Source organism: Colias philodice, chromosome 14, assembly GCF_061535455.1.
Source record: "Colias philodice isolate Cphi_HAF_F1 chromosome 14, ilColPhil1 Martin Lab GWU primary, whole genome shotgun sequence".
NCBI lineage: Eukaryota > Metazoa > Arthropoda > Insecta > Lepidoptera > Pieridae > Colias > Colias philodice.
Genome location: NC_143099.1, coordinates 11,926,609 through 11,950,752, shown reverse-complemented (window position 1 = coordinate 11,950,752; position 24,144 = coordinate 11,926,609). Strand labels below are relative to the sequence as shown.

General features: G+C 36.7%; 3 protein-coding genes across 5 annotated transcripts in view; all 3 read left to right on the top strand.

Moving 5' to 3' along the window:
• Positions 1 to 24,144, top strand: part of LOC149483101 (solute carrier family 22 member 6-like) — a 102,114-nt gene that overhangs the window by 27,013 nt on the left and 50,957 nt on the right. The gene's annotated exons all lie outside the window — the stretch shown is intronic.
• LOC149483107 (organic cation transporter protein-like) overlaps positions 1 to 24,144 on the top strand; it is a 30,250-nt gene that overhangs the window by 2,886 nt on the left and 3,220 nt on the right. The window contains exons 1-2 of one of the 3 annotated variants that reach the window (XM_089703170.1): positions 3,038 to 3,410; positions 10,699 to 10,894. In XM_089703170.1, coding sequence (XP_089559296.1) covers positions 3,259 to 3,410; positions 10,699 to 10,894 — 348 coding nt within the window. In that variant the 5' untranslated portion in view covers positions 3,038 to 3,258. Of the gene's footprint in view, positions 1 to 3,037; positions 3,411 to 6,167; positions 6,571 to 10,698; positions 10,895 to 24,144 lie in introns of those variants that run through there. The other 2 variants (XM_089703169.1, XM_089703171.1) reach the window with 2 other exon arrangements.
• On the top strand, positions 18,857 to 20,278 carry LOC149483108 (uncharacterized). Its single transcript, XM_089703140.1, has one exon. The coding sequence runs from the start codon at positions 19,072 to 19,074 to the stop codon at positions 20,239 to 20,241; it is 1,170 nt and encodes a 389-aa protein (XP_089559266.1). The 5' UTR covers positions 18,857 to 19,071; the 3' UTR covers positions 20,242 to 20,278.

The following is a 24,144-nucleotide window of genomic DNA, read 5'->3' as shown; positions in this document are numbered from 1 at the left end:
AAAGTGGCTTGCGGAAGATCGCGCACACGACTTGGTTCCACAATAGTGGGCGCAATGCCGAATTATTTGTTTCCTTCCGTTGACCTGCTTTGTGTGCGACTTTATGAGATCAGGGTTAGATTATGGTATCCTCTAATCATAATGCATGGTTAGTTCGTTCTGCTATACCCTCTCCCGTCATGTAATTGGATTAAGTCAATTATTTGTAAGTTGTAGTGACCAAAAGTCTTCTTCATTAAAATTGAGGCTGATTACATTATAAACACTTTTGATTTGAGGTGATTTATACGTTTCGGGTTATCAAACCTATTATTATGAGCATTTTGTGAATTAGTTTTGAATTTGCATAATGTGTTCACTTTAGCAGACATTAGCTATTATTGTGTCAATATAGTTTTTAAGCCAATTTATGTTATTTTCAATTTGTGCTCAAAAAATAAATCTGGCATTATGTAGCCTATAGGCAATTTCTAAACATTGCGAAATGCACATTCGTCATCTCGTGGTAGAAACTTATCTATTACTTCGCATCCTCTGTATAAAGCGGACTGTTATTGAGTCCTTCATGTTCCGTTTGACCCATCTCATAATCTGTGGTCTTTAATACTTACTTTGCCTAAATAGCGTTGGTGTCCATTTTGCAGCTAATAAGCACTTGTGTAACCCACGACTTTGATCCAAAGAGTTAGCCGATTGGAAGTCGCAAATGATAACAATGATTACTCCAAATTAAACTATCTTTTCTGACCCTCAGTCCGTCGGGATGTGGTCGTTATGTTTGAACGTCTTGTGTGTGAGATACAGTCTAAACAACTTATTGCTAACCCTCTTTAAAAGTTACGGAAATTGAGTCCCTGTGAAAATTGATAGACTGCTCATTTTAATATTAATTATGTTTCATTCACATCAACTAATTTAAAATGGGTTTTTTGGGATAATTAATTTGTATGAAGCAGTATCGTATATTTGTTTTGCATTTACATTGAGTTTTCTAGTCATTGTTAGTCGAATTGTTTGTATAAAATGACAGTGGAGGTTGGTGTGGACGCAGAAGTGTTGATGCAGGAGTTGGGACAGTTCCGAAGGTTCCACTTGCTGAACTATGTGCTCGTGTTTACCGCCTGCTTCATGTCCTGTATTTACTACACTAGCTATATATTTCTGGCTGGAGACGTTCCTTACAGGTGTGTTTTATCACTACAATTGCTTCCCGCTGGCTTTCTGTATGCCTATGCTTACCGTTACCTTTAAAAACTACCCAGAGGATTTAGATTTTTGCTGCGGTTTTTTTATAGAGAGAGACAGGGTGATGCCGCGGGTAAAAAGCTAGTTGACTATATAATATAAATAAAAGTTAGTAAAAAAGTGTTTGTGTCCAATTGACCTCATTAGATATATTATGTTCTTTGCATAAGTATCCGAGTAGGAAGTGATAACATAGGATAAAATAATAATGTCCAATAACACAGATTATTAAATACATAGTTACGTACTCAAGTTATACGTTTGAATTTTTTTAGCATCAGACGTGTTTTCTAAAATTCTGGCTACTTTTGTTATCACAACATACACACAATGTATCATTGGTATCGTAACACAATTGAATTTTATGACCCACTAGCTATCCGCTCGCGGCTTCGCCCGCGTTTTCAAAGAAAAACCCGCATAGTTCCCGTTCCCGTGGGAATTCCGAGATACAACCTATCCTATGTGTTAATCCAAGTTACCCTCTATATGTGTGCTAAATTTAATTGTAATCGGTTCAGTAGTATTTGCGTGAAAGAGTAACAAAAATACATAGGTACACAATACACATACATCCACCCTCACAAACTTTCGCATTTAAAATATTAGTAGGACATAAGTAATAATGTCCACAGTTTCATTATTCGGCGGTTTCTGAAGTAGGTTAAAGAAAATCTTCGATATGGCGAAATTTTCGATAATATTAAAATTAAAAATGAAACAAAAGTTTGTAGTTATGTTTAATTTTTATTAAGCAGGTAAAAGCAAAAAATTCAATCCAAGCACAGAGTCCAAGTCTCGTATGAGTCACCAAACTAAGTAAAAATTTAAAAAGAAATAGTATTTTATACTTATACATTTTTAGTTTTTTCAATAAATATATTTTAATATTTTAATATTATAAAAGCAAATTTACATTTTGAGTAGCATTTATATTTGCACAAGTGCTATTTGCATGACTGCAACTAAATACTAATTAAAATATATTATTATAGTGTTAAACAAAATGAATCAACTCAGCTGTTCACATTATAAGGATTTTAACCTTGGTTTATCACTTTTATTGTCAATAAAACCAAAACGTCCGGCCTGGCTTCCCTCGAATGGAATCCGCTCGTCATGAAATAATTTTTTTGTGATTAGACAGTCATAGTATGCCGTAAAAATTGTATTACCTGTATTGATTTCCTGAGAATAAACTATGGCCTATGTTAATATGACTATTGACCGCCTCCTTGGTACAGTGGTTGACACGTGAGCGTAGCACTGAGGGGTCCTGGCCCCTGGGTTCGATTCCCGGTGGAGACGAAGAAAAAAAAATGTCTCGGTCTGGTAGGACACAGAAGGCTGATCACCTGCTTGTCCCTATAGAAAATCGATCAGTGAAACAGATGTATAATGCATCTGCCCCTTACCCCTCTGGGGGACATGGGACTTCACTTAAGTATGTTAATAATTAATATGGGCTGGTATGGTCTAGGTATTCATTACAAATGTACATAATATATTTTGATCTTATTTCAATGATAGTCGAAGAACACAATCGAAGTGCTTCGACATTTACGAAAAATTGTTTCATATTTATAACTGAACAATGAATTCCAATGTTCCGAAAAAAACAGAAGCTTGGGAGCTTAGATTTTTGCATTCATACTCATGTCTCATAGTACATAGATACTAGATTTTTATAAGTCGAATAAAGATTCAATAATGAATACTGTTTACTACGTTTACGGTGACTAGCCGTATGTTCTATGTCATTTACGTCGGAATGGCTTAGTAAAGATTCTCTATTCGTGACAATAGATCGCCTAGATAAGCCATGCGCGCACGCACTGCGATCGCGACATCGTGTAACAATTACCTTCTATTTTAATAAAAGCCTAAGCCTATATAAAAGTTAAAAAACAGCGCATTGAAAAACATAACAATAAAAAGCCAAAAATATAACATAGAATAGCCAAAAAAATCAATTTTTTAAACTACTTTACCAGTGAATTTTAATAGTGAAATATGTCATGTGTGGATACGGACAGCTTGCTACGGGAACTAGGGCAGATCCGGCCCTTCCACCTTTTGAACTACCTTCTCGTCACGATTGCAGTAGCTTCAGTCCCTATCTACAACACAAACTATGTATTTCTAGCCGCTGATGTGACTTACAGGTAAAAGCACATTTTTATCACTTAATTTTATTGGTACATAATAATTCTGCGATTGCAGTAATTTTAAATAGTTAATGTCACGGAGAACTGACGGTCTTACGTATTAACTTATTTTCATTTAAGTAGCTATTGTATACGACTTAGATCATTATGTAAATGATCTAAGGTATACGACTTCTGGTGTACCTAAGTCTGGTATTTTTCATGAATATTAGCAAATTTTCTAAACAATCCTATTATAGCTCATATTATGATTTTTTGAAATGAAACGTGTTGAGAGTGAAATCTCAAGATCGCGTCTTGGCAATACCGTCACGTCATGGAGTACCTAAGGCGACGATTTTGGTATCTTTGAATCTTGCCAAAGAAATTTCACTTCTGACACGTGTGCTCGGCACACACGCTCTTTTTTATTTATTATTCGTGTTTCCTAAAATAATGAAGATATTGTTTATACTCAACTCATTGAAATTATATTTTTTTGATTCGTGGAGTTTGGCACCGTTTCCAAAACCAAATCACTCGATTTATTTTATCGTTATCACTTAAAAATTTACCTTATTTAAAACCCTTATTTGTTAACTCCAAAGAAACGGATATTGAAGAATGAATGACGAGACGGTTTATTGTAATTATCGGATAAATTTTAGAATTATATACTGCCATGATTATTACATCCGTATGTTACTTTATTTCGTTTCAAACGACATTTTTATGTTCATACGTTCATTAAGACGTATGTTTTGCATACTGGGATTGTTCAGATGTTACTATTGAATAATAATTTAACCCTTTACGGGCTTTTTTGTGAGGAGCTATAATTTCTTTCTAATAATTATTGTCCTTTCACTACATAAATTACTAGATAGTTCTACACGCTTACTACTTATAAATATTATTAAATAAATGCTTCCCTAATATTGGTGGGACATTAATTTTTTTTATAATATTAATAGCATTTAAAGTGTTAATAAAAAATCACGCGAGCGAAGGCATAGCCCTATAATAACAACAAATTAAATAACAGATAATATTATAACAAATTAAATAACAGATAATATTATAACCATGGACGTATAAAAAAAGACGGACACCGTATTACGAACAAACAACGTGAAGCCACCATAGTAAGCTAGCGATCGTGTAAAGACAATAAACACGCACACACTCTCACCATAGTAAGCTAGTCGGCCGCCATTACGTCGTGAACTACCGACTGATTAACTGCGTCACTGTTTCACAAAAAATATTTAAAATGCCGTCTTGCGTGGTTAAATGGTGTCGCAACAGTACAATTTTAAATAACAAAACACAAGGGATTACATTCCACAGGGAAGCAAGTTATTTCTTTTATGTTTTAATGACAAAATTATTACGGCAAAATTTATAGAAAAATATACAGCCACCATTGTCATCAGGACAGCTGTTGCCATGGCAACATGGCACACACACATGGATGTTTCGCCGCCATTACTAGGCTTCACTCAATGTTTAGGCGATATACCGTCCGTCTTTTTTTATACGTCCATGATTATAACTGATTTAATCCGGATTTAACTGATTTAAACTGATTTAATATTATGACGGTTATGTACCGGACCTACAGTAAATGAAGCGTGCACAATAAATCCATGAATTGTCATTTGTATGGCACGCGAGTTTCTCTGGTTGGGTAAACTTTAGGTTTTTGTAGTGCATTGCATATAACAAGATCAAAGATGAATTGAATTGGAAAAGAAGTAGGTACATAGTTATTTTCAATAAGTAGTGCATGTAAATTAATATTTAGAGAAGCCAAATATTTTATTTTGAAACTACATATCTCTACTATATAAAAATAAGTCGGGTTTTCCTACCTGACGCTATAACTCCAGAACGCACGAACCGATTTCCACGGTTTTTCATTCGTTGGAAAGGTCTCGGGCTCTGTGAGGTTTTTATAGCAAACGAAAAGGTGTCTCTGGTGGCGAAACGGAGCTCGCCCGGTTTGCTAGTATTATAGGTATATAAAATTGTTATTTTTTATTATGGCACATTTACCGTTAATATTGGAGCTTGCGAGAATCGTAATGTTTGTCTATTGTTATAGAAAAAATTGGCCATTAAAGATCATTGAGATAATATTACTACGTATGGAGGAGACACCACGAACAAAATCTGTGCGCCATTTTTTTGCTCTAACTAAGTTTTAAAAATTATTATTTAGTTAGGTACTTAACGATGAAAGTTATTCCTTTGCACTTTTCCGTATTATTTGTATTATTTGTGCAATATCGTAACACACACGAAGGCATGTTTGATGCGTTTCACTTTAAAACCATTAAAAAATACCGCTCAACATACGTCACATGACGTATGTTGAGTGGAACATAAGTGATGTAGGCGGTGTCGTCTCCTATTAATATTATCTCAATGTTAAAGATACCTTTAGTGGCCAAAAATAATAATGATAATTTGAATGGTCACAGCTTTATCCTATTACTTAACGCAATGATAATTAGTTTAATCGCCTTTTCTGGATAATTAAAAAAATAGTTTCCCTAACGTAAAACTTAAATTTAAGATAAGTAAATAATTTACTAATGATAGTCGATAGATAAGTAAATTAAAACTAATCACAACATTAAACACAGATATAAAATACTATGCTAAACATTACTTTTAACTTTTACCAAAATACTGCAGGTCTGTGGGGAAGGCCCTCTGTGCTTAGCAGTGTCACTCGCATGCGGCCTTACCATTTACCGTGATTCGCCGAACGTTCGCAATGTACCTCGCCGTGTGCACATGCGCGCACGCATCGTAGCCTTCGCGATACCAAACTTTTAATTTGCTATCATGACGATTATAACTTCGACCGTTTAAATACAACATTGACAACTTTATAAATCGTTTAATATATATTTTTTAACGATTATTTATAGGTGAATATGAAATAGTTGTACTTATAAACAAAAAAAGTTTTTTAAGTGTTTAATTTACGTGTGTAATTAAAAATGACGCAAGGGAAGACGTGTGTGGATACGGATGCTTTGCTGCAGGAGTTGGGGCAGTTCCGTCGCTATCACCTTATGAACTATTTTCTGATCTCTGTGGCGGGTTTTTCAGCAGCTATATATGGAATGAATTATGTGTTTCTTGCCGCTGATGTGTCGTATAGGTACGTATTTTGATTTGCTAAATAATTAAAGATTTTTATGGTTTATCAATAATATACCTACCTAGTTTCAAGTTTTGGTCACTTTATCTGAGTATTGACAGATTTAAACAAGTAGGTATTGGTTGTAAGTTTACAAAATAAAAACAAACAATTTTTTTTACTTCTTACACGTTATTTGGCGTCCCCTCATTGATAAACAATCACAATCAACCTAACCCACAAATTTATTTTTAAGAGGAACTTAATCGACTGTCGTTTTAACTATGTTTTTATTTATCTTGGTACCTAGGTACTTTGTTTTTAATAATATCAAAAATAATTAATATTGTTTTAAAATTTCGAAATCATGAAATTATTGTGTTGTTACCGAATACCGATCCTTGATACAAAAGTGTACAAAGTTTTAAATAAATCTGTCGGTTTAAAGCGGGTCAAAATCGAAATTAAGTCTAAAGGAGTCGATTACAATGAAAAAAATATCATACCTAAAACTAGGCTGTTGCCTGATAAGTTTCATGATACTATAATAACTTTCTAACTTTCATCTCCTATTTAATCCCCTTAGGGGTAGAATTGATCAAAATCCTTTGACACATCCTTACCTACCTGCACGATCCGTCCAGTGGTTTGGGATGTCCGTTGATAGATCATTATGTCGGGCAGACGGCAGTCCGTCACCTTTGAGTAATATCTTTAATATATATAAATCTCGTGTCACAATGTTTGTCCTCAATGGACTCCTAAACCACTTAGCCGATTATAATAAAATTCGCACACCATGTGCAGTTCAATCCAACTTGAGAGATAGGATAGTAATTTAAACGTGTAGGTACCACGGGCGAAGCCGGGGCGGACCACTAGTTACTATATAGGTATTTAGATATAGGAACGATTTTAAGTTTATAAGTCTATTCATATTATTATAAATTCGAAAGTTGATATAAGTAAATACCTACGGTCAGGTAGGTATAACTTGGTTATTGGATATTCAGACAAAACAGGTTTTTATGCAAAATCGTTTAGTTCAAATAGAGAACCTACATGTTTAATATAACAAATAATAGGTCAATGATCGTGTACTTTTATGAAAATAATTTTCCTGTTTCCTTTTGTAGGTACTTTTAATTCCTCCTAAAAAGATCATTCCGATTGTGCATACGTCCATTATGCATAATTGTAGTTATCTTTCAAACAATATAATATATTAAATAGGTAATCTTACATTCTTATATTTTAAGCTATTGCATAACTTCTATCGCGGGCCTTGAGCGCGGGGACCGAATCCAGAAATTGCGTAACGAAAAAACCTCACGCTCCCCACTCCGACGGGCACGGAGGTGTGGCTTAAAGGCATAGCATGCAATAGCTTTACCGCGGCAGTCCCCGAGAGCCACACGTCTTTTTATTCTTAAGTTCTAGGTATATGATATAAGCTATACCTAATACTATCAAGAAATAGGAATGTTACACGTCGCAACTCGCATGCTTTCTCTCTAAAATTACATGTTTCTAAAAACTATAAATATTGATTTTAAGCAACACACTTATGAATATTTCTTGCTCAATGTGTGACATTTGACATGTTGTTTCGCTTTTGCTTTCCTCATCCAATGGCTTCAAAACACCTTCAAAATAATTCTTACTTCTGCCCGAAGTATTAAAACTATTCTAGCTATGTATAAAAATCTATAATAATGGTATTCCAGGCTGCAATGCATTGAATACGAGATTGTGACAAATATTGTCACTAAAGAGCATTTAGTAAACCGCATCTCGCTGCTTTTAGTTGCAGTTGACGAAAGGAAATTGTTCATTGAATGTCTTCACTAGGCTCTTATGCAACATATACTTTAAGTGGGTTGAATGAATTGGATACGTGAATGAACTGCTAAAATGTTTCGACACGTAATGTTATTGTGGTTCCTCATACAAGTCGTACATTATTTTTCTTATTATGGTTTACCAGTTAGAACTCCGTGGCACTCGCCTGGTACCTGGGCAAAGAGTAGCCTATGTGCCAATCCAGACCCAGATCTTTGTACTAAATTTCGTAGGCTACTGTAATATATACTTTAGTAAATACTACTCTACTCTACTATAAGTTCGTAGGTATAAGACCCAATAAATTGTTTTTGCGTGAAGAAAGAGTATCATATCTACATTCAAAAATTCTTGAAAACCTCCGAATTTATACTATATTGTGTAGGGCTAGGAAACTCAATAGCAATTAGCAGGGACATATTTTTATATCGATGTTCGTCCTTTTTTCGAGAAATGGCAAATACATGAGGTTTAATTAGTCTCTGAAATGGTCTGTAAACTTCATCTTCATCTTACTATTAATAATTAAATTATTTATTAGTAGGTACCTATATTATAACCAGTTTGTCCGACAACCTCATCCATTTTTAATCGAGATTCTTTGGGTTATATTAATTTAAAATGCAATTATGTGTACAAAATAAATAAATAATTATTTTCTTAATAGCTTCAAATGAATTCGTAATATATTTTATAATTGCTACAGGTATTGCATGGGCATGGCGGCATTTACTCATTAATTATTTATTATTATATTGAATCACTCTGTCTATTAAAAAAAACCGCATCAAAATCCGTTGCGTAGTTTTAAAGCATACAAAGGGACATAGGTTATAGATGGGTTATAGAGACAGAGAAAGCGTCTTTGTTTTACACTATGTAATATGTAGTGTTAGTGACGTTTTAGACTTCGAAAGAGGCGCGATTGTTAACATGCGCACACGCAATAATTGACGGAAGCGTGAGTGATAACAAACTATGGGATACGTGAGACAATTCCGAATTATGCATATTGTTGCACTAAAATATCTAAACAATGTCAACTTTTGTTTCAATGTTAACTTCTTGGGTTGATAACAAATGTATAATTCCTCTTAAACCTCTAAAACATTTTCTGTTTCTTGCAGAAGAAAAATAATACTGAAGTAAACCAATAATAATATAATCTTATTGTATAATTTCATTTTTCCTGTTAACAGGGACGATTAAATTTAATTTAAAATTAACTGTATAATTTTTTTAAGGTTAATTATGGGTTATCTGTATACGAATAAAATGCCCAAACAATTCGTTAAAAAGGAAAATTTTTCAAATGAGAGAATAATTTTAAGGATCCATAAATAACTTTAAATTAGATACATCCTCTTGAATATCTAAAAAACTGGATAAAAAAACAAGTTGAATATTAAAATTGAAACATAAACGTTAAATATTAAACTTGTTTTTAATATTTTTTTTGTTTTTCCTTATGTTGAATCGTAACAATTTTTTTGTTAATAAACTCGTTTGACTAACGACATACCTTATCTTACAAACATCATGATATGCAAGTAGGTAATGATGATAGACCACAGACATAGACATGTCTGTGTGATAGACCAAAAAATATTATATTGTCAATTGTGATGACAGGTATTTCCATTTTTATAGCTCACTAGCGGTCCGCCCCGGCTTCGCCCGTGGTACATGTTTACGTTTTCTCTACATAAAAACCATTCTCGTACTTCCAGGAATATAATAAAAAAAGAATTAACGAAATCGGTTCAGCCGTTCTCGAGTTATGCGCTTACCAACACATTTTGCGATTCATTTTTATATATAAGAAGATTAATACTATTTATTCTATGTTTTATAGGTACCTATTATATACCTACTCGTAAATATGCAACTTGCTCACTTAAAATCTCAGACTGTTTGCATTCATAAGTTGTTAACACTGCGGTTAAAACTTTATAATGTGCTCAAATCCTTACTTCCTAAGTCAATATTATTCACTTTATTTTGTTTTGGTACTTGCTCCCCATCATTTGTGCCATATTTCACAATTTTGCACAACAAATGAACGTGAATTATAAAAACAAAAAGCAAAATAATGCAGGCAGTGTTAGGTACAAATAAATAACACAATTCGATATTTTTTTATTGATCGAGGCAAAAATATATTTGAAATGAAATATTTTAACGAAATTTAAACGTTATTTTATTCATTGTACATATCTATTATTTTATCGAACACTTTACAGCGAGCGTGTTCACGCGGAGATAAAAGTGTTACGGATTCTTTTTTAAAGACGCAATTAATTCCAGATGTGTGATCCCAGAATGCGAGCTATCCAACAGCACGGAGTACTCCCCACCGTGGCTCGAACTGGCCTTACCAGAAGGTACCCAGGAGCGCCGCTGCTCCGCGCGCACTCCGGTGGACGCCTGCGACAGCTTCTCGGAGGAACTGCGGCCCTGTGACCATTGGTTGTATGCTTCAAAGGACACGATTGTTGCTGAGGTTAGTTTGAAGATAAATAGTTTGTTCAACTGATCGTTATGACCTTTTTTAACTTGATGCCATCAAGGAATGGCGGTCTTCCGTGGCGTTTGACTGTGAGACACATGGAGAAGGAGTAACGTGTTTGCGCACTATAATTAGAATATTATGTGTACACTGTACTATAAATATTATCTGTGCAGTTGGATTGATATTGGTCACCGTGGTCAGTAAGATTATGTTAAACAAACTTGGTTACAGGTAAATTGTGTCTTCTAGGCATATTCTGGCTATTAACATAAATAAAAGCAGTTATGTCTAATCCGAGGCAAATAAAGTAAATTGTACTAATAATTGCCTTAATTATACGCTTAGAATACATGTTAGCCGACTACTTGATAAAAAGTTGTTACAGGGAAATCCTCAACTTGTAGTTATGTGAGGACAAAGTAATTGAGTTTATTAATTGACCACTAATAAATACTACTGATGAGAAAGATAAGTATATAGAAATCATTAAACTCTGTTTTGCACTCATAAAGGAATTTGCATTGATAGGACAACTACAAAGTTGTTTATTTGATATACTAGTATTCAATGAGGTCAGGGCAATTTGGTAAGGTCTCTTTTTGTGCGTACGGAACGAATGAACCAATGAACCAAATAATGCGTTATGATGCTACACTTTAAACACTCCCTTAAATTAATTGTCACAGCGTAGAAATACGCGAAAATGTTTTTGAAGTAAACTAAACAAATGTGATTAACGCTACAAAGCTTAGCATGAGTTATTTGAAAGTATAATAATTGTATACGTAGTATATTATTATTAGTCTGTGATAATAATATGTCAATCATCGAAATAAAAATGCAAGCAGTTAATGATCAGGTTGACCTTGGCAAAGTATCTATAATTCAGCGTTTAAGATTTGCAACATATCTAAGATCTTTTAATATTATTATATTGTATATTTTTTGTTTGTATGGATTTAATTAGCATAATACCAGATGATATGCACAAATTTTCATTATTATTTTCAGAACTTCTTCAAGTCTAATTTCGCATAATTGAGATTAGCGCGTTCAAACAAACATCGTTACCCCCTTGATCCCATATACAGGATTTACACAAGTATCTGACATATTTTAAATATATAAGTATTAAGGTTTGATACTGAATTAATAGGTGTGGGCGATGCTTCTTAAAAAAAGTCATAAGGCTATTAAGAGTTCCTATAAAAGTTTCAATGACCTCCTTATAAGTTGTTGACGATTAGCAGCGATTGTGCCATAATATATTTTGCTTAATATTTTATTATATTGAATTCGAATCGACCTTCAAAGATAATCCAGGATAAAAAATAATCAAGCTCCAAACAAACTTGTTTTAGTTTTTCCTGTTCTGGCAATTGAAAATAAAATACATTAGATCCAAATCATCTGACAATTACCTATCTGCAATTGGTAGAAAAAGATAATTTAAAGTATTTGCAATATTTATGTGTCTAATGTATAATATCTAAGCAATTTTTTGTCTTTCCTTTTCTGTATCTTTAACTTGAATCCTATTCACATTGACATTTAAACTGCTAATCCCACGAAACCTTGAATGACATACCCACGTGTATTGTATCGTGTTACGCAAAATAAAAACAAATATGCGAAATTTCGCATTGTTGCCCGAAACTATTTGTTATGAAACACCTTATATCAAACGTTCAAATCTATTTAAAATTTGTCAAACATTAAAATCTATTTGGTTTAACACTTATTTGAATGTTTATCCAAATGAATTCAGGCAAATATTAACTTGGCTTTCGAGACCTTTTATTTTCATCTTCGTCATATTATGCTTAGCATAGCAAATACATCGAATTCGCACCTTTAATTTAAATGTAAGATTAGTCTGTTCGTTTCTTTAGAGTTTGATAGGTAGGTACAGAGTTTACAATGTCATTTGAAATTGAATTCAAAATGAAGATTATTAAAAACTGCAGTCACTTAGAAGTTTCATTTGTTTTTATTCACTATCTTTAAATAACATAACATTCGGTGATTTCAATGCATTTTAGCGAATGAGTGCAGTTTGATTTAATATTGCACGCCTCATAAGCGAAGCGTTGAGGTGGGTACTACTGTCACTTCGCGCAAAACATCTGATTTTTCAAACTTAAAATGTCTTTATGTATCATACATTGCACTTGTAAGATAATACATACACACACATATTAAGAAAAAACACTATTTTTAACGTTCATGATATTTTTGATGTCATTTTTGTTATTTAAACTAGTTAAAAAACAGTTTAAAAAAGTTCTGTCTTGGACGTCCGTGTGTCTGTATGTGCGGATCCTTTTTCTTGTTAACACGATAGCGACCGAAATACTTTACTAATCGAGTCTTTTTTTTTCTCTTACGCTTGAGTATGCTCAGGAATAGAACCCTTTCATTTTTCAGGGTCTGATTCGATGTGGTTTAATTGTTATTAAATAAACAAAAATAATAATTAATAAATATTTATTAAAAAAAATTATGAGGCGTGCACTTTTGGATTTTCCAAATTATTCTTCTACTTCTAAATACAGTTCCATCAAGAAATAACAATACAAAGAATGATATATAATTTACGCAACTTATAACAAGCTGAAGAGCGTGTATTGTTGGAACAAATGTGATGATATTATAAAGTATAGAGTGGAATTATTATCGTGCTCTGCGAAGCATGAGATCACTTCCAACAACTATCATTGTATTAGGATGTCTAATGTAATAAACGAGTACAGTATCTGCATCATATCTCGTGCATTGTTGGATTTGATAGCAGTAATTGCTGATAATTGTTGTATTAAAATAATGGAAGAATATATTAATGTTGGCTATAAGTTAAGGGTATCATTTAAGCTATCACCAATTTAATTAGTTTTGTGTTTCTTAAATAATAGGGTTTGTCCTCAAAATAGTAGATTTTACATGGTGGGAGACAGTTGTCGCGGCTATAATGACCACCCATCAGCTGAAGACGTGTCGCCAAGCGTTCGTGTTCCGGCATGAAGAAGCTGATGTAGCCATGGTGAAGACGGGTCGAATCAGTTGCGCTTTTACAATCGGGACGATCTGACGCACACTATCGTTGCTGCTTCCGGTGGCTAGTCATGGAGGGTAGCGGGATCCGAGGCACGGTGCACCGCTGGCCGACCGCTGGTCAGTAGGGGGCCCAAGTAGCGTGCTAGCCACATGTGAAAGGCTGCCCCGCCAACCAGCGAAAAATCCCAAGTTGCGCCATAGTGCCGGTTGGCGACCGGATGAGAGGGCCCTATGGACAACTTGGGGGGGCTCGGGCGTCCCCGCAGTCTCCAGACTAGTCCCCGTCATTGCGGCTTCTAAGTGTGTGTCTCAGGTCCAGTTGTAAAGCGCCTCGATTCACTGCCGTCTTCACACCTACTTCACTCTCCAAACAAATTATGAAAAAAGCAAGATACAGAAGTAAAGTTGCACAGCGGCAGCACTCCCTCTCGCTGAAAGTGGACCTCACCAATATCAGAGGTCTCCACTCAAATCTCGCTGCAGTCCACTTCCACCTTGAGACTCATAAACCCTGTATCTTGTTCCTCACGGAGACGCAGATAAGATGTCCGTCTGACTTGGCGTACCTTTCCTATCCCAGCTACACCCTGGAGCACAATTTTAAAGCTCGGTCAGGTGTGTGCGCGTACGTCCGAGACGACATCTGTTGTCGGCGTCTCCGGTATCTTGAAGACCCCCATTTTTCCGTACTATGGATGCTGGTGGACACAGGCCCAGAGAAACTTCTCTATGCATGTGTCTACCGAGCGCACAGCGGAGACCAGGAGACGATCAGGCTCACAGAGTACCTAAGTGAGGCGGCGGACGCTGCTCAACACAAATACCCTTCCGCTCAGCTTGTGTTACTGGGGGATTTTAATGCCCACCACCAGGAGTGGCTATACCCATACCAGTGCACTGACCTCGCTGGGAGAGAGATGCGTAAACTTGCTATAGCATTGAATCTCACCCAGCTGGTTCAAGGAGCGACGCGGGTTCCTGATGTTGAGAGCCACACAGCCAATTGCTTGGACCTTCTGCTGACAACAGATCCAGACCGTTACTCGGTAGCGATTTCCTCGCCGCTTGGCAGCTCCGATCACTGTCTGGTGAAATCTGTATCTGTCTACTCGCCGCCCGATCCCAGTCCTAAGGGCTCTCGGCGCGTGTGGCAATACAAGTCAGCAGATTGGGATGAGATGCGTTCCTTTTTTGCATCATATCCTTGGCGGCCTGTCTGCTTTTCTTCTGAAGACCCCTCGACCTGCGCGGATGCTGTGACTGATGTGTTGCGACAGGGAATGGAGTACTTTATTCCATTCTCCGACGTAGCCATGTCCGGCAAAGCTCAGCCCTGGTTCAGAGCCGATTGCAGACGCGCTGAAGCGCTAAAGCAAGAGGCGTATCTGGCTTGGGTTGACGCTCGACACCGCAAAGCGAGGGACGTATCTGAAAAGAAGAAAGCCTTTAACCGGGCTGCCAAGTCCTGCAAGAAGGCTCTACGGAAAGCTCGATTCGACCACGTTAGCCGCATAGGGAACAAACTGGCTTCTTACCCCTCCGGTAGTAAAGCGTTTTGGTCCCTGGCAAAGTCGGTTGAATCGAATTTCTGCCGCCCCTCACTTCCTCCACTGCTGAAACCTGACGGGACGCTGGCTCACACCGCCGTAGAGAAAGCGAACCTATTTGCTTCTCTATTTGCGGAAAATTCTCGTCTGGATCCCGCAAGCGCGATACCTCCCAGTCTACCTGGATGCGAGGCGAAAATGCCGGAAATTCGCATCCGTCAGACGGAGGTTCTTAAAACGCTGCGGAATCTTGATGTGAATAAAGCCAGTGGCCCTGATGGAATTCCAGCCATAGTTCTTAAAACCTGTGCGCCTGAACTTGCTCCTGTTTTGACACGCCTCTTTCGCCTTTCGTTGACGACCGGAATAGTTCCGAAATCATGGAAACTTGCCAACGTGCAGCCTGTGCCCAAAAAAGGCAGTCGTGCCGATCCTTCAAACTACAGGCCAATTTCAGTCACGTCCATACTCTGTAAGACTATGGAACGTGTACTGAACAGCCGGCTCCTGGCACACCTAGAAGCAAACGACCTCCTCAGTGACCGTCAATACGGGTTCCGCCGAAACCGGTCCACTGGGGATCTTCTAGCGTACGCCACCTACATCTGGAGCGAGGCCATCGAGAATCATGGTGAGGCACTTGCTGTCTCCCTTGATATCTCGAAGGCCTTCGATAGGGTCTGGCATGATAGTCTTATTGGCAAGCTTCCATCCTACGGTCTGCCAACTGGTCTCTGCGCCTGGATCTCAGATTTTCTGAGGGACCGGTCGCTCCGGGTAGTCGTTGACGGCTGCTCGTCCGACCAAATGGCTATAAATGCCGGAGTCCCTCAGGGATCAGTTCTCTCCGCAACACTCTTCCTGCTACACATCAACGATCTGCTGAAACCCGGTATCTATGGGTACGCAGACGATAGCACTGTTGTGGAGAGATATGTATCCAGCGCGCGAGCCAGTACGGCACAAATTCAGTCTCTACGGGAGGCGATGGTTGACCGCATGAACTTGTCCTTACAGGCGGTCTCCGACTGGGGCGATGCCAATCTGGTCAAGTTCAATGCGTCTAAGACCCAGGCGTGTCTATTCTCCGCTAAACGGAGTCCATTCCACCTGACTCCGAATTTCCAAGGTGTATCCGTGCCGATAACTAACCACCTAGAGCTTCTTGGTATCACCTTAACGCCTACTCTGAACTTTGGTTCCTTCATTGAATCAAAAGCCCAAGTAGCCTCAAAAAAGCTTGGAATTCTGGCGAAGGTGAGACAGTATTTCAGCCCGGGACAGTTGCTCAACCTTTATCAAGCACAAGTCCGATCGTGCATGGAATACTGCTCTCACCTCTGGGACGGTTCCGCCAAGTACCAGCTGGAGGCGCTTGAGGCGATAGAGAGGCGTGCCAAGAGGCTCATAAACGACGATGACCTAGTAGGCAAAAAGCTCCAGAGCCTCGGTCACCGCCGCAGAGTGGCCAGCTTATCGGTCTTCTATCGGATACACTTTGGAGAGTGCGCTGCGGAACTGCACGATATCGTTCCGCCATCCCCGTTCTTCTATCGATCGTCGAGGCGCACAGACTCTAGGCATCGCCATATGGTGGACGTTCCATGTACCCGGACTAAGCGGTTTGGTTCCACATTCTTTATCCGAACCGCGAGGGACTGGAACATGCTTCCTGAGTCTGTGTTCCCCGACGAGTACAATATGGGGGTCTTCAAGCGTAGAGTGAACAGGTACCTTCTAGGGAAGCGCGTTCCATCTTAGACCACATCTCAGCTTAACATCAGGCGAGATTGTGGTCAAGCGCTTCCCTATTACCAATAAAAAAAAAAAAAAAAAAAAAAAAAAAAAAGATCTGTCACCAAAATGTAGTCACCAAACAATGCAAAATCAGTTCCACAATAAATCACCTAAAATCCTGAGATATAAGGTCTAGTACCAAATAAATGTTTTTGTATGTATTATAATAGGTGTGTCCTAATAAGTATTTAAGCAAACTAATTTAAAGAGATCACCAATAAATCATATTATGTTACTAGAAAATTGCATTAAGTTCAAATAAAAAATAATTTGGAAAATCCAAAAGTGCACGCCTCATAATTTTTTTTTAATAAATATTTATTAATTATTATTTTTGTTTATTTAATAACAATTAAACCACATCGAATCAGACCCTGAAAAATGAAAGGGTTCTATTCCTGAGCATACTCAAGCGTAAGAGAAAAAAAAAGACTCGATTAGTAAAGTATTTCGGTCGCTATCGTGTTAACAAGAAAAAGGATCCGCACATACAGACACACGGACGTCCAAGACAGAACTTTTTTAAACTGTTTTTTAACTAGTTTAAATAACAAAAACCGGCCAAGTGCGAGTCGGGCTCGCGCACAAAGGGTTCCGTAGCAGCAAATATAATAAATTACAGTTAAATCAACCTATCTCAAAAACTATAAGAGATACTTTGATCAAACCAAAAATCGTTGAAAGAGTTAATTAGCATGCATCACCTCTATTTTTTTTAGAATTTTATACCCCGTAGTTATAAAAATAGAGGGGGGGGGACATACTTTTTACGACTTTGAGAGCTGATATCTCAAAAACCGTTCACTTTAAGAAAAATGTTTTTTAGAAAACTTTATATCATTTTAAAAGACCTTTCCATTGATACCCCACACGGGTATGTACATCGAAAAAAAAAATTTCATCCCTCAGTTACATGTATGGGGGGCCCCACCCCCAATTCTTTTTTTTACTATTTAGTGTCATATTTTTGTAGCGGTTCATACAACACATATTCCCATCAAATTTCATCACTGTAGTACTTATAGTTTCCGAGTAAATCGGCTGTGACAGACGGACAGACGGACAGACGGACAGACGGACATGACGAAACTATAAGGGTTCCGTTTTTGCCATTTTGGCTACGGAACCCTAAAAATGACATCAAAAATATCATGAACGTTAAAAATAGTGTTTTTTCTTAATATGTGTGTGTATGTATTATCTTACAAGTGCAATGTATGATACATAAAGACATTTTAAGTTTGAAAAATCAGATGTTTTGCGCGAAGTGACAGTAGTACCCACCTCAACGCTTCGCTTATGAGGCGTGCAATTAGGGTTGTCATCATCGTTTCAACCAAAACTCAAAAGATTCTAGTTCCGTTCACGCAGTGCTCGCAAGCGGTCGCGTACTTAATTATTATTCAAAAGTTCATGTACGCAAATATAACCTTTAAATCAGTGGTAACTGTGAATAAAGTGGCGTGAAACTTACAAGTCGAGAAGTTCTCCGCGGCCCATACTCACTTCTGCGAAACAAGGACAGCTGTCATAATTGCTGTCTCACCCGATAATATTAAAATACTGGGTCTTATTATTGACGGCGGCCTGACATTCAACGATCATGTTGGGAACGTTTGCAAGAAGGCAATCGCCCGCTACAAGCTATTAGCGAGAGCAGCCAGAGTAAGTTGGGGGCTTAACCCCCAAGTAGTTAAGACTATATATATCGCAGTTATAGAACCGACTATCTTGTATGCATCAGCAGCGTGGGCACCCACAGCGGAAAAGATGGGGGTCCAAAAGAGGCTTAACACCGTTCAACGGGGTTTTGCCTTGAAGATCTGCAGAGCATATCGGACTGTCTCCCTGAACTCTGCGATGCTGTTGGCTGGGATTCTCCCTCTTGATCTCAGGATACTCGAAGCTTCGAGGCTTTATGAGATCGGGAGGGGTGTGTCGCACCCGGCGGTGTTGAGGGACAGGGAGGTGGAACGAATGGCACCCGCGATTGAGGACCCACATCCGGCAGAGCAGGTAGAGCTGGGGTTCGGCTTGGTAGATGAGGACACCTATGCCGACGTGGTTGACAGCCACGTCCATAGGGTCTATACGGACGGCAGCAAGATTGAGGGTCGCGTCGGAGCCGCCCTTTCCGTATGGAAAGGTGAGGCCGAGACAAAGGCCGTTAAGCTTGCGTTGCCACCGTATTGTACCGTCTATCAGGCTGAGCTCCTAGCGCTCAAAAGAGCAGTAGACATAGCCTGCAAGAGCGGAGCGGCAAAGGTCGGTGTCTTCAGCGACTCCAGATCGGCGCTCCAGGCGGTTACCCTGAGTTCCCGTCATCCCCTGGCTGTGCAAACACGGGCGGCCCTCCGAAACGCTGCATTGCAGAGGCGGGAGGTCTCCCTGTTTTGGATTAAGGCGCACGCGGGGCTTAAGGGGAACGAACGGGCAGACGAGTTAGCCAAGGAGGCCGCTCTGGGGTTGAGGAGGAAACCGGATTACGATCTGTGTCCTGTTTCATTCGTCAAGCGTATTTTGAGACAGGATACGATCAGCGAATGGGATAGGAGATACGATGTAGGAGGAACGGCCGGAGTCACGAAGCTCTTTTTCCCAAGCGCTGCTGCTGCATACAAGGTAGTCGGGAAAATAAACATCACACACCACACCACACAAGTACTGACTGGTCACGGCGGATTCGCCTTCTACTTGAACAGATTCAAGCTGAAGGATAATCCGTCGTGTCTATGTCAGCCTGGAGTTGAGGAGACGGTTCCTCACCTGTTACTCGAGTGCCCAATTTTTGCAAGCAATAGATATGCTATTGAACAAAGATTGGGCATGGCGATGACGGGTGAGAATCTGCCTTCTGCCCTGGGGGATAAGTGTAGGGATGCGTTCTTACAATATTGTAAGCATATTGTAGTCGTAGTTAACCAAAGAAATAGTGTGTGATATTAGTTTAACTGTGATAAGTATAGGTTTAAGTTGAGTGTTTTTGTGCCGTGTTTTTATTGAATTTTCACTTAATAATTTTGATTCTATTTTATATTGTAATTTAATTTAAGTTCTTATAATTTTAATTGTACATTATTTATATTTATATGTTACCAGTATGTTAATATTTCTAAAAATTTAACAAAAAAAAAAAAAAAAAACCAAAAGATTCTGCTACTTAAGGTGATGAATTAATTTTTCTAACATTTACGGCCCTTTTCAAACCTTCGTAATTTTTATATTATTAAAGTTGTCGTGATGAAAATTCATGACAAGAAAGTTCAATAGTAACACAATACGTCTACCGTTTTAGAAACATGATTCCATGATATTTTCTCGATAGAAAAAAAATACAAAGTTATCATTGTTATTTTTTTTTAATCTGTGGCATCTTCAAAATAACAAACGTAAAGTTACGACTTTTTGGATATTAACTATAAAATATACAACCTATACGTCTACCGTGTTAGAATTTTGAAATATGCGATGGTTTTGAAATAAACAAGAAATACTTGAAATTAGCGCGCGACCAGCCAATATAGCGAGAGCCGCCCTGTACCTTCCTACCCCGATCGCTGCACGAGTCATTCCCGCTACGGCCGTCACACGAGGAACTTGTGTCGCTCGCGCAATCGTAAAAAAGGGTGACAACACGATAAGACAAAATGAGACAAATGGGGACAATAAAGAAAATAAGAAGAAGAAACATAAAAGTTGGAGGAAAAAGAATGCTTTCAATTGGAACAAATTAATGAAGTAAGTTGGTTTTATTTTAAATTTGATGATAATTGTATTATAGACGATGTTTGATATGTACCCCTGTTTTAAGTACATAACGAATGTGTAAGATTTTTTCATTTATAGCATAAATAATCTGTTCAGAAATCCGGAATCCAGAAGGAAAATAAACCCACTGATTGTTCACAATGTGAATCCACTCCTTCGTAAGTACCTTTATTCAGTCAAAAATGTATGTTATCAAAGCTCTACTGGTTTTATCGCATGATTCCATTTTTAGCAAAAAGCAACAAAGTGCAAAGAAATAAAAAATCATGGTGAACTTAGTGGAAGTATGGCGGACATAATATGGAACAGGAGCTCATTGGAGTAGTATTATATTTAAAAAAAAAATACGAAATAATTTCAAGAATTACATTTCTTAGAAGGTGGTAGATAAGTATGTTGTATAAAGAATTTGATGTTGATATTTATTTCATTTATACTTACTACACCTGTGCGGGAAATTGCTTAGTAATAAAACAGGTTTATATTCATATTTACATAGTAATGTGAGTTTTCATTTCGAAAAATTTTGTGTAAGTATATTAAATTGAGTTCCTGGGTGATCTGGAAACACAATTGGGCCCGGAAGATGGCGCTGCAGTCACTCCTCCTAATGACATGAACCGATTTGGATGAATATTTGTGTGCACATTTCATTTTTGTGGGATGATTGGTTGATTCGCTTTCACATTAGCTAATATTATGTATTTTTGTTGTTAGAAAGTAAACTTAATTTAATGTTTATAATACATTATTATTGGTATAAATAAGCCAGTGTTCGTCTCACATTGCTGTACCTGCCTACCTACCCTACCAGGGCCTAACTTTGTTCTGGCTATTTTATTTTGATTATTTGTAATGAATAATTACAATTATAATAGAATGCAAAAAATAAATACATGCGTCAATATATTTTGTGTTTTTTTTAAACAATTTTTTTATTTAAAAAAATATCATTCCGACCGCGGCTTTGCCCGCGTGGAATTAGATTATATCGTGAATCCTGTCTTATCCCACAGAAGTGTTCAGTTCGGATAAAAAGTATCCTATGTGTAAATCCAGGCAATTAGCTATATTTTATCAAAATTGGTAATGTAGTCTTGACGTGATTAAGTAACAACTAACAAAAAAATATACAAATTAACATCCAAAGTTTCGCATCAGTTTTACTGTATTAGTGATATCTTCCACTCTTGACTTTGACTGAGAAGAATTAGGGTTTATAACTTCTTTCAGAAATATTACCTTTCATTTCTGGGCATGACGTAATATCTACGTCAGCATCAAATTCTATCTAAATCCATTCAGTAGTCCGCGTTATTGAGTACCATTTCATTTTTTCAGAGTAACAATATTTTTTGTTATTTTAAAGATTATTTATAACCTGTATTATTTTGTAATAAAGTAAACATTACGAAATATGTAATAATAATTATTAATAATGTCTAAGTAGTTGTTAAAAAGAAGATTATTTGTTTATAAGCAAGAAAATAAAACCAATTAAAATCAACAATTAAATATATGTATAAGAATATTATAACTGTATGACGACTCCATACATGTTTGTCCCGAGTCGGCCAGCGGCAGCGCGGCGAGTTTGCAAGAATGACTTCGCGCACATCCGCGTTCGCGATAGCGAGCTATTAGACTCCGCCCGCCAAGCAGTAGATTTTTTTTTGTGTATCGTCTTAACTAGACTCCCAAGGTTCTAAATTTCCACTGGTAGTATAAATTATATTTAAATAAAATTTTTAGCAGAGTAGTAAATAAAACAATTAAAGTCAAAATAATCAATATTTACCACTGAACAATCAGCGCTGGTTTAAAATAGCTGGCTTATGGCTAGCAGAATAGTAGATAAAACACTTAATTAAAGTTAAAATAATCAATATTTATTTTTAAAAATAATAACCACTGAATAATCAGCTCTGGTTTAATAGCTGGCTATGGCTAGCATAATAATTGTCAATTTTTAAAGCGCGCCAATTTGTCTCCGCCCCTTTGATCATTTTTTCATTAAAATTATAAATTGATGTATTAAATTGGTAACGAATACTATTAATTTAATATCTGAATGAAATAAAATGTTACTACTGTATTGGTGACAAAATATCAAATAAAAAGGAGTCGCAGTCAGGGATCGATAATCGATTTATTTGGTGACAGATCTACCATTCTGAGCACAGAGCTAATAATTATTTAAGTAACAAAACTGTTATTATAAGAACGAAGTTTATATTCATGTAATGCAATATAATTTTATTGGTTATCGATCTCTTATTTTACACATATATTAACATTAATTTGATAATTCATACCTGGGAACAATTTTTGTTTATCTGAGAACGAAAATATTTCGTGGTGATAGATCTATTTATTAGGTGATACAACTTGATGACAAATATAAATTTTGGTGATAGAAAATATACTTCCCATAAGTTAATAATAAAATTATTGTAACTTGTAGCAGTTGAAGTCGCTAAACTAATATAGCAGGTATCTATTAGTACGGATGTAGGTACCTACTTATGCTAAGAATGTGTGAATGAATAGTTAAAAATGAATTAACTAATTTTAGTAAATGTTTCACTTTTAGTGACGTTACTGAAAAATAACGTAAAGGTAGAAATTCTTTAATTGCCTGATAAAAATTATAAGGTTTGTTGTAGTTTCACCCACAGAAATAAGAGTGTTTTTCCTAAATCGTGAGAAGGTTAACTGAATGTGCGTCTGTAATTCAGTTGAATTCTTTAGATTAAACAATTGACAATTATCCTATCACAGACACCTAATAGGTCTTCGAATGGATCTAGCATTAAATAGTAACTAATTACTTGGGAAACAGTTTAAGTGGGTTAATAATAATTAATTTATTTTCAATACATATTGAATTAGATGTATCCAATAAAATAAAGAAACGTTTCTTTTATTTTATAAGAACTATATAATGTAGTTTTCTATTAGTAGCAGAAGTTGTATTAATATATTTTTATATATTCGTATAAGAATATAAAATTTAAACTACAATAATTATTATTCTAATGTTACGTTTTACCATAATAAACCTTACGTATTTTA